At 33.4% G+C, this 12,502-nt stretch overlaps 1 protein-coding gene across 3 annotated transcripts in view; it reads right to left on the bottom strand.

Moving 5' to 3' along the window:
- LOC118202604 (phospholipase ABHD3-like) overlaps positions 1–12,502 on the bottom strand; it is a 178,091-nt gene that overhangs the window by 115,846 nt on the left and 49,743 nt on the right. For all 3 annotated transcript variants that reach the window (XR_015038854.1, XM_085808892.1, XM_085808893.1), the window contains one exon: positions 11,493–11,651. Coding sequence is in view for 2 of the 3 variants with exons in the window: in XM_085808892.1 (XP_085665018.1) it covers positions 11,493–11,651 (159 nt within the window). In the remaining variant the exon portion in view is untranslated. The remainder of the gene's footprint in view (positions 1–11,492; positions 11,652–12,502) is intronic.

The raw sequence follows: 12,502 nt of genomic DNA, 5'->3' as shown, positions 1-12,502 counted from the left end.
TATATATTAATATTACAGTAAATAAAGTAGTGAAACTTATCCTTTTTCAATCAGTGATATTTTCTGTTCCCTCAAGTAACTTGTAGTAAGCCAAAATATTATTTCAGCAAGCTTGTATACATGAGAAATGCATGGACATGCAATGCCTTTTGAAACATGCAATGTATAAAAAAACAATAAAATAATACATATATCTCATGAAACACGAACTGGTTAATTTTTCAAAAGCAACCCACCAGGTTTCTTTATTTTCAAAAAAAAAAAAAAAAAAAAAAAAAAAACCTTCAATTTAGCTAAAATAATAATTGGAGAAAATTCAAATTTTCAGCTATGCATTTTTGTTACAATTACATACTTGACAACGTATGACACTAAAAAATCAGGAGATTTTTTTAAGAAATCAGGAGATTTTTCACAATGTTAAAAATACTTTTTAAATGATAAAAATATAGTTTTTAATGATGAATTAACTTTAAATAGTTACTAAGTCTTAAATGCAAGCAAAACAATACCTTAGACATAAAAAAACATTTTTATTACTTGCATCGTAAAAAAAAAAAAAAAAAAAAAAAAAAAGACATTAATCAGTTTTTATACAAATGTTATGGACAGTGGCAAATTTTGCTTTCGTTAAGAAAGAAACTTCATAATTTTATTCATAGCAATTGCCACGTAGGCCTGCTTTCACTAATAAAAATTTTTCTAATGTGTCATCACTAATATTAGATTTAAATTTAGTCCTCGTTTTCACAACAACACTGAAAATCCTCTCACACTCCGCATTACTATGGGGAACTGTCAAGATGGCCAACATAATTCTAGAGAGTTCACTATATTTTAAAATTCCATCAGCATCTCTCAATTTTCCAATTAAACTCCACTGGGTGTCAATCATAGCTGATTTTATAACTTCATACAAGTTTTGTAATTGTAAACTGCAAAATTGCGACTGCAGTATATCAGTAGCAACATCAATATCGTCATCTTTCATGACTAAACGAAGTAACACAGGAAATCTGTTCAAAAAGTACCTTATATCAGAAAAAGATGCATTTGCTAGAGCAGAAACATCAGCAACTTTAGCATGCAAAATCAGTTCATCGTTGACTGGAAATTTATGTAGTATGTAATCACATACTCGACAGAAGTAACTTCTAACATGAAGATAAAACTTATTTTTGTCTTCTGAAAGTTCTTCCACTACTTTTGTAGTTGCAGCTCCTATTACCAAATCTTCATCTTTCTTCTGATTTTCTGTTTCACTATAAATCACATCATATATAGAATTACAAGACAAAACACAGACTGGTTTTACAAACTTTGATAAAATGTCTTTAAACAGATCATAAATCATTGATTGCAAAACATGAATTAATGGAATTCTGCTTTGTAGAATTGCATTAAGAATATCGAATGATGGCAAAATGAATTGTAAAAAAAAGCAAAAAGCTTTGTTAAGGTCCGAAGAAAAAAACATAAATATTTGTTCTTCACAAGATAAACTTACAGTAATCGGAAAATGTTTCATGTGTTGAGCAATCTTTTTATTTTGAGAGAAATTTGTATCAGCTTTACGCTTATATTTTGCAGTATTAATTTGAGAACTGCCAGTTGAATTGCTGAATGATGCAAAAATTACTTTATTTTTTTCAAACCTATTATTAACAATGGAAGTAGTAACTACATCTCCATTTATTTTAGGTACTTTATAACTTTCAATAGAGCCTTTTATCTTAACTCTCGAAGCATTTACTTCTTCTTTAAAAAATGCAAGAAGTGGGTTCCATTGATCGAGGATTCTAGATAAGCATTTCTTTAAAGACAGCCAGCGTGTACACACGTTTCAAAATGTTTCTTATTTCAGTATTATGCAGCTGTTGGAACTGTTTCAATTTTTCCTTTCTTTTAGAACTTCTTTCAAGATAATAAATATCAACAATGTGTTCATCCACATTTAATGGTAAAGAAGCTGCCCCTTTTTCAGCTGCTAAATTTAAGAGGTGACAGGTGCACCTCATAATCTGCAAATCTGAATTTGCCTTTCTTAAGACGCCTGCAACACCAGTCTTCAAGCCTACCATTACTGGTGCATTATCGGCACCAAGTGCTAAGCAATTATCCAGAGGGACTGCATTTTCTTTTAAATGTTTTAATAATTAGCTGTGCTATATTAAAGCCTGTTGAATGTCCTTCTAAAGTGGGGACAGAAAGTAAACTGCACTCAATTTCTGAAGACTCTGGATTAAAAAAAGAAACAACAATTGGATACAGTTTTGAATCAGTATTATTGCTTCCATCCGTAGAGAGGCAGAACGGAGCTGTTTTAATGCAATCAATAACTGAAGATTTATTTTTCAAACCCATTTCTTTAACAATTGCACCTGTTTTGGTCCTTGCACTTGAGTATTTCTTAGCGATTTCACTATCGGGAAACATTTTTCTAAATAAAGCTGCAGTGTGATCCAATGCATTCAGTGGCAGGTTGTGCTCCAGTAAAAAGGCAGAGAACAGACATTCTGCATTAATCACTTTTTGGTCTTTTGTTTCCGAAGAAAAATTTAATTTTTCGTTTTTTTCAAAACAACTCATGTTGTCCTTGTGTTTTTGTGTACGCACATGTTTGAGAACATCTGCCCTTCCACCATGCGAAATCGAAAAATCGCAACTACAGATGGTACACATCGCAAATTTATTACATTTCCTTGAAAAAATAATGGAAGGAAAGTCAACTGTGTACGATTTTTGAAAAGTGCACGAGTATTTCACCTTTCTCGCAGACATAACAAAAGACGATAATTTCTAAAACTATTTCCCGAAGGCACGTGTACTCACACAACTCAGGACAAGATGAATGAAATAACGAAAGAACAGCCAAATAACGGCAAACGGCCTTGAGCTTGCTTTGTGATCTTTGGCTAATATATGCCAGATGACACGCAGTGGAGCTCGATGCCCATTAGAGAACTGGAGAACGACGTTTCTGGATACGTATGCTGTCACTCACAAAGCAGAAATTCTCATCTGATTCGCAAGGTTTTATTTTAGATATAATCTAGAGAAAATTCAGTTGCTTTCAGACATCCAAAATCACTTTTTTTTTTTTTTGTTCATATAACGAAGTATTAAGCCAAGTTCCACAAAAATCGTGAGAAATATTAAGAATAAGAAAAAGTTGGGAGAAATATATTGTAAATCGGGTTGGCAGGAGAACGATCAAAAATCGGAAGTCTCCCGCCTAAATCAGGAGAGTTGGCAACTCTGCAATTATAAAAAAAATTATAAGTGATTATATAATCACTTATAATATAAAAAAATTATAAGTAATTATATAATAATTATAAAAAGAATTATAAGTGATTGTGTTTTGGAAGAGGGGGAATCCATTTTCACTCTTATTACAGTGTACGTCCAAGATCCGGCCTCATTGAGACTCTGGTGATTCTGGATTTGAGACTTTTTCGGATTAAATCTAGTAAGATGACATTTAGAAATTATAAAATTAAAAATCTGGAATAGTTATTTATGAAATTATGAAGCATTTATGACCTTAAAGAAAGGAAATTTATAAAAAAAAAAAAAAAAAAAAAAAAAAAAAAAAAAAAAAAAAAGAAACTCAATACTTATTTGTTAGTTTTATCAAACATTTCGTTCAATTTATGTTATTTAAGTAGCTTCATTTTTTGTGCTAATATTTTCTCTTTAATTTTATAGGCAAGCATAGGTTAGGTTAGGTTATTTAATTACGGCAAAGCCTCGAGGGCTATCTGCCTAAGGGGAGGGATGCCATCATGGAGGACCTTTCTAAGAAAAACTGGCTCATATACACGTCACACATGGGGAAAACCATGAAAACACCCATGCAGCCTATAGACAAGCATAATTCCTTGTTCGATTACAATGTCTTGTAATTACTGCGTCAAAAATTCCTATTAAATTGACACACAAAACTTTCAACAACAACCTCTGTTACTTTTCTTGGTGGCTTTGCAAATGTGGTCAAGAGAAAGAGACTGACGTTAATTACGGAAGGGGAAAGTAAACGCCTGTGTCAGGGATCATGAGGAGAGATATATTTTAAAAGAAAAGTGTTTTTAGGTCTCATTCAGTATATCAGGAATATATATCGCGTGCTGGAGATAAAAATGTTTTTTTTTTCATACAGTGTTGCTATTGCTCGCTTTGAAATCGCTGAGTTTATTGATCAAAAATTCATTAAACAACTTTAGTTGCCGATATTCTATGGAAGATTACGTTATTCAAATTTTGATGGCTCTAGGTACCGTCGTTTTATGATAAGCAAGAAACATACATACATTCATGCAGACTCTTCATTATTTAATTTCTTTAAATATAATACAGGGCGATAATATTTGGTGGCAACAATTTGAAAGTGATTCGCCATTTATAGTTTTCAATGCTAAATGCCAAAATGAAATTAATAATCCTTCTGGGCAAATTGCCCCTTTGAACTAATAATATATTCTAAGAGCGATGGGCTGATGCCTAGCAGTAAGGGTTTGGAATCAAGAATATATTTCGCAGAACCATTATATTACTTGCAAGTATTTCATTAACTGATATCGTTAAATTTTGAAATTTCATATAAACTAGAAAAGGGATACAAAAATTAGGAAATATTTTATTTTTAAATAAATATTTGCAGTTATGTGTAGATAGCTGCAAATATTTCACTCAGTTGTTGTTTCAGAGCTGTAATTTTATTGGGGGAGACTAGGAAATTCCGTTGGTTAAGTAATGGAAAATCGAGAAATCTTTGCGATCTAGGAGCACAATTCTTTTTTCTGGGACGGAGGATGGTCTATACCAGAAACGAAGCAATAATACAGATAACTAGCATGTAAATAAATAAAATATTATACATTTTTTTAAATTATAAATTTACATTTATTAATCAATTCAAGAAATGCATACAAAAGCATTAAAGTCAAGTTTACTGTTTAATTTAAAGGTATTATTAGAAATTATGCTGTACATAAAACGGCTTTTCTTCGTTAAGAAGTTCGTTTTTAAAAAGGTACCCTTTTTTTATAGAAATCGTCGGCACTGATATGAAATGAAGGGCAATTTATACTATACCTCAATTTCCTGGCCTGTAAGACGTGCAGTGATTTACCAAGTTAAAACTTGGGAAAAATACTTAGAAAAGGATTAAGTACCTATTTTAATGATAACACTTTATACAATGAAAACGGAACTGTTTCATTAAAAAATTAGCAAATACATTAGCGTTTCTTAGAATCCCAGAAATTCATCATCACTGTTGCTAAAATCATAGTTATTTTCACTTAGGTTGTCACTGTAACTAGATTTGCCACTTTCCTAAAACACAATGTCATTCTTATTTCCACCTAGTGCACTGTTAATTGCACACTTAAAAAGTCTTTTAAAAAAAGATTTATTATAGGATAAAACTGGATAATAGGATAAATGTATTTTTCAGTATTTACTTCATTCTGAAGAATTTTCTGCAGTCTAGTTTGCATTATTTTATTCAGAAGTCTCAAATTAACAACAATTCAATGTTTATATATCATTAGAAAATTAACCAAAAAGCAGCGATCACAATGTAATTGAAAAACAGTTCTTAGACGTGAAAAGGTTGAAAGCAATTTGAGTTAAGACTATTTTCTCAGATACTCAGCTACTTCGCATACATGGAACATAGCATTCAAAATGAAAAATTCAATATTTACTATACATTCATTTATGTAACAAATATCTGTATTTGTACTCCTATGGTTTTAAAAAAAGATGTTATTTACCTTACAGTTTATCGCTCAATCATACATTTTCATTGTACGAAATTGCATTCATTCGAAGAATTCAATTTGTATTTTCCTGTGTATAAAAACTGAATGTAGAGAAGTTAAATGTTTAAACGACCCCCACATTTTCTCAAGACCACGAGCAAAATTATCCCCTCATTTTCAGCCCCCCCCCATGAAAAAAGGGGTTCTAAATTTACGACCTGACCGCATATAGGGTGATTTCACGTTTCTTGACTAACAACCTCTCTATCCTTCACTAAAGAACCTGTTACTTTCTTCATTATCAGAACTGATATTTTCTGGATTTGGAATCATATTACAGATTTTACTAAGCATTAGTTAATTGAGTAATGGGATACTGTCATTGCAATAGTATACTTCTGTTTTATCATCTTTGTTTACTACCATTTCTCCAAATCTCTTCACAAATTTCATTAATTGGAAAATTTTGCTTTTTGTTTACAATATCCAAAAACTTTCACATTTATCATATAGCTTAGCGAGCGCCCGTTATACACTATTAACGATGCACCATGATACTGGAAATCTTGCTCTGCTAAAATTTGTCTTGCTCTTATCATGCATGAGTTAGTTAAGCCTGAATTATATTAATTTTGTTATGCTTATGTCTATTTCCCACATAATGAAATAAATTCCCACATATACTTAAGGTGATACTTTTCTATTATGCACCTGCAATGGATTTTGGTGGGTTTTTAATAATAAAGAATATTTAATTCTAAGAATAGTTTATACACAGAAACACACACACTATGTGCAGCATGATGGCCAATAGGTGATCACCTGCCACATGCCAAAAAATACACTAGATGCTTAACATAAAAGTGTCTTTAAGGCTTATCAGAGCAACAAATCAGGTATTCTCCATTCAAAAAACACAAAATGGCCTACAGATATCATTTAAAAGATGTATTTTTAGAAATATTTGTTAAATTTCCTTGTTAGCATACTTAACACTTTACAACACCGTTGGCTGAAGTCTGTAATCTTCACTAAGCATAATGTCAGCATAAAAGGTTACCATGCTGTTTGGTACTAAATTTTTCATATTTAAAACAACATTGCTTTAGACATTGCTGCATGAGTTATTTCTCAAGCTGCTGGGTTGACAGTCCTCTAGTGATGAAAGCAAAAAATAATAAAATGATTCGCAAGAATGTTTAAAGGTTGTATGATATTCAGTAGGCATAAAATCAGTGATAAACTTTCACGGAATGTTTTGGTTCGAGATGTATGCATGCAGTAAGGTAGCTTGCTATGGAGCTTAACTATTCATCATACAGATTTATGCTAATAAAGAACAATGTTTCTTCAACATGAAGTGTTTTGTTTAGTGCTGAAGTGAAATTATGAATCAGGACCCTCCACATGCTATGAAAAAATGTCTACTGCACATGTGTGCATTAAGCATTTACGACTTTCTGGATCTTCTCCCTTTCACAAAAAAATTATATAAAAAAAATTCTGGTGGTCAGGAGGTCTGGATATTAGATCATTCCAGATAATGGATGTCCGGATTTTGGAGTTTGTAGTGTAGTAGATGAAAGATTGATTTTTTCATCAGTTTTCTCAAACCTGAAATACTCTATAAGGATAACTTCAAATAATTATTCAAGAGCTTGTTACTTTCAAGCAGATAAATAAAGAAGGGAGGTTATTTTCACTGCTTATGTGATTATTTATGCAGAGCACAACTTTAGTCCTTCACATCTGTATTTTATTTTATGAAAATGTAATTAACTTCTCTTTTGATCAAGCTTTCAAAGCAAATCAAATTCTGATATTCTAGCACTATCATCATTAGCTATAAATGTTAACTTACCTATTTGCCTCAAACAGACGTCCTTTTCATTAAGCAAAACTACTACCATTTTCAAGCAGAAGTTCCGAAAAACATAAAGGGAGATGGCTTTTTTTTTTTTTTTTTTTTTTTTTTTTTTTAATTCTACAAATCATCATCAACTGGTATGTCAAGGCGGATACGAAGTAGAAATCGGTGATAGCTTACACTGATTGAAAATTCCATGTTACCCTCTATTTCTGCTTTTGATCAGCTAAACTACCTGCAGTACCATGCTATGAGCAACATTTTAGCTCTTAGTATAGTGCAGTGGCTTGAAATCTACCCTTCCCACTGCTTGGTGAAAGTGTATTCCTAGAAATTGTTGCTAGTTGCCTCTAGTAGCTTCTTGTCAACAAAGCACATTGAGGCAACTCCAAGCTGCAGTTTTTCTGTAAGCTGCTCCAAGCTCCAAGCTTCCAAGCTGCAGCTGGAGGAGGGGTGTACTGTCACCAGCGTAGCTGCAGAGTTCGGAATCAACAAAAGTGTTGTTTTGCGTGCTTGGAAAACGTTCCAAACCACAGGTACAGCTGTTAGAAAGGTTGGAAGTGCCCCCCGAGGACGACAACTGCAGGGGATGAACGATATAATCGTCCTGCAGGCAAAAAGGGGCTGACAGCAGTCAGCAAGCGCCATTGCTCAGCAACTCTGCACGGCAATGGGGCGACAATTGTCACGGTTTACTGTGGCCAGACGCCTTCACAAAGGGGGCCTATTCGCCCGCAGTCCTAAACGCTGCCTCCCGTTGAAAGTTCGCCACTGATGCCACCATTAACAGTGGTGCAGAGAACACAAAAACTGGACAACTGATCAATGGAGTCATGTCCTCTCTACGGACGAGAGTCGGTTCAATACCAGAAGCGTTTTGGTTTGGAGAGAGGTCGAAAGACGGTTTTATCCCAGTAATATCAAGGAAAGACACCGTAACGGTGGGCCTGGAGTTCTTGTCTGGGAAGGCATTATGCTGAACCAGCGAACTGAGCTCTACGTTTTCGACAGAAAGTCTGTAACCGGGGATCGCTATTGTGAGGAGGTACTCGTTCCCCATGTGCGTCTGTTCCGTGGTGCCATTGGCCCAGACTTAATTTTTACGGATGACAATGCACGGCCACATCGGACTCTTGCTGTTGAGGAGCTACTGGAAAGTGAAGATATCACTCAAATGGATTGGCCAGCGTACTCCCCAGATTTAAATCTCATCGAACATGCGTGGGATGCTTTGGGGAGACGCATTGCAGTACGCTTACATCCTCTGGAGAATACCCAACAACTGAAACAGACGCTGATTGAGGAATGGGCATTCCTACCGCAAGAAATGTTGCACCAGCTGGTTCTGAGTATGCAGAGACAGTGCGAAGCAACCATTGCAGTGACGGGAGGGCATATCCCATATTAAGGAACATCTGCTTGTTGTTCTTCCTCTTGGATAGACAATCATGAGTCACGATACTATGCGTTCAATAAAGCTTGTTTTTGTTTGATTCCACACCGTATGCATTGTATTCCTTTTTAAGCTCCGATGCTTTCGTCATCCTTTATGTACATAATACTCTCCTTCATTTCTGCATTTCATGTCTCTCAGTTGATTTCTCGTGGAGTTATGGCAAAAATCCCTGCTGTTGCTTAAGTTTTGCACACCAGTGTAATTTCACTGCATTTATAAAACAAGTTAGCATTAATATAAACACATTATTGTCATGGTGAAATGGATTTACCAAATTCAACACAAATTCATTAAGACAAATCTTTCTACTTCTTAATAGATTACATTAAATATTTAAAGTTTATCAATGTTTCAATGCTTCTGGAAATGTTCTATAATTTTTTATATCAAGTATTCTGTGTATTACCTTTTATACTTAGCTTTCAGTATCCAGCTGTCAGGCAGCAATTTAATGAATCATTTAAATAATAATCTTTTGGACTAATAAAATGAAAACAGACCTCATTATATGGTGTAATTTGTCTAACCAGGCAGGGTACAATGTTCAATTGCTTTTGCTCCTTACTACCTTATTTTCCTGAAAACAATTCAAACTGGAGAACATACATACTCAGTTTTATATTTTCTATATATAGATTATTACAAAGACATATAATTCCTAGCACTTTTTACTGGTTATAAATTACTAGAAACGACACACTAGGACACATTACAGGCAAAGTTATCATAATAACCATCACTTACAACACAAGACTATTCATTTCAAAATCACTGTAGCTTACACTAACCTTACAATGAACATCAGAAAGACACATTATTTGATTCCATAACATCGAAAAATAGAATAAATAGCTATAGCACATTAAGTCTTTTATAAACTGAAAACCATGTAAAATTAGTATAATAAATCACACAGTGAGGGGTCATAAAAAAAACTTCCCCAGTATACGAACTCCTAGTGGCCTATTCATTTAACCAATTGAAATGAACTTTCAGATATAGTTATTTGATGTTATGTGCTCAGGATTGTAATGATTTAAAACAATGGAGCTCTTGCGGTTATGTTTACAGTGAAAAAATTTCGGAACTTTTAAATGGCAACACCCCCTCCCTGCAAACTGATCAGCATACTGAAAAGTCATAAATGACATTGGAACACATACGACGAAAATTGCCAGCGAAAAACATTTGCAAAGGAGAACATTGTAAAGAACCAATGACAACACAAGAGAGGAGAGGGGGAAACACTTACTGGAATTAAAAGTTTTCAACTTGGCAAACTTTGCAGATCATGGAGATATTAACAACAATGACGAATGTAAAACTGCAGGATGAATCTGTATAACTTAGTATTTTGTGATTTTTCAATTCTGATAAATCTCATGGATTTGATGTGTACACCTTAGATTTCAGATAATCCCAGAACCAGAAATCCATCAGAGTGAAGTTAGCCACGAAACTACAAAGTTAAAGGAGATAACTCTATCTTGAAATGTTGTAAATATTTTGACAACTAGTAATTAAAAAAAAATGTTTTTTTTTCCCTTCTCATGTTGACTATCCTTTACAATGCTCTTCTTTGCAAATGTATCAAACCAGCAATTTTCTTCATATGTGTGTTCCAACCGCATTTATGGTTTTTCAAAAGGCTGATAAATTTGCAAAGGAAAAAAGTGGTGTTGCCATTCAAAAATTTCGAAATTCTTTCTCTGTAACTGCAACTGTGAGAGCTCTAGTATTTTAAATAGTCACAATCTTAAGCACATACCTTCAAATAACAATATCTGAAATTTCATTTCAATTAATTGAGTGGATGGGTCGCTAGGCTTTCACATATCAGGAAAGTTTTTTTTTATAACCACCCTGCAAATTATTTTTTCAGTGCTCATAAAATTTCCTAATAAGACCTAAACATCGTCTTTCTCCAACAATTGATAAACAAGTTACAGTTTACATTTTTCAGAAGACAACTTCTCAACAGCCTACCAATATCATGGACACTAGAAGCAGGGATAGACACTTCAGTCTATGATATTAATGGAAATGAGCAGTAAAGAGTAAATTATAGATATATAATTAAATCTTAGACGAACAGTACTCTTTTCAGTCTTGTTCATACCTCTTTAAGAAACAACCCAAATTCAGGTTGCTACAATCCACAGATCGGTATAACTCTATGTTATATAACTTTCCTGTTTAAGTATGACAAATAAATGCAAGCATGAGAAATGTCATGTTTAATGTGAAGTTATACCTTCGCTTTTCCTTCAAAAATAAAATTTTTCATATGAAAAATTATATGAACATTCATTCCCAAATATTGATAAAATTAGGCAGCATTTATAATACAAAATACGGCTAAAATTAAAAGAAACACACAAAATTATGAAAATCATACCTGCATCCAAGTTTTTGTGCAATAGGGACTAAACTTTTTACATATTCAGTTTGACTATATCCAGTTACACCAGGTAAAAATATCACAATATGCCTAGTATTATCTGCTTCTAGCCAATCCAGTGCTACAATTCCTCCATCTTTCATCTTCAGAATTTCTCTAATGTATTAACAAAGATATTCCATTTAGGTTGATGAAAACTGATGAAACTATAAAATTAATTATTAATTTATCACACATTATTACATTCATGTATCATTTTTGTAAGTCAAGTTTTTAAAATAATTTTAGAAATACAGGAAATTTTTTCTTTCAACACGTGTTGTATAAAACTGATAAGGCATGTCTTCCAACTTTGAACTCTCACCTTTCCTCAATATTCTGGGTGGTTATAATTAAATTTTCCCTATAAATGGTATCCTACAGCGCAAACAGGTGAACAGAACGCAACGAAATTTTGTATATGAGCTATATACGAGATGCGCTCACAGAATTTCGAAAAAAAAAAAAATTAGTTCCAATTTGTCCACCAAAGAGCACCCTTTTGGAAAAAAACATGAAATTTAACACAATACACAACCAGAACAGGATACAGAAACAATATTAACAGTCCAGAACAAGAATTATGAGTAATATAATGCAAAACCGGGAAAAGCTGTCAGTTGTAGGAGAAAAATGTTGACATTTGCATGCTTGGGAAGATAGGAAGCTTTATGCAAAACAGGTTAGGGTATAAAACGTTTGCCAATGTTGTCATGTTTAAGTTCATGTTTCCGGCTGTACTAATGACGGTCTCTTTAGTTGAATGTGCATTATTGGTGAAGCTGTTTTACGAAAACAATAGGAATGCTTCCGTTGCAGATTGTGAATTTCATCATTGAAAGAACCTACCGCATGGACCAATGTCTACTAAAGGTATCCGGGCCATGATTAAGAGATTTGAAGAGAAGGAGAAATTACGAGTTCAACTTGGAAGAGGCCATAAACCAGTGACGTAAATAAGGGTATGC

This window comes from Stegodyphus dumicola, chromosome X2 (assembly GCF_044657685.1).
Source record: "Stegodyphus dumicola isolate Sdum_Otavi_A_Nest chromosome X2, ASM4465768v1".
Taxonomy (NCBI): domain Eukaryota; kingdom Metazoa; phylum Arthropoda; class Arachnida; order Araneae; family Eresidae; genus Stegodyphus; species Stegodyphus dumicola.
This window is presented reverse-complemented; position numbering and strand designations above follow the sequence as displayed.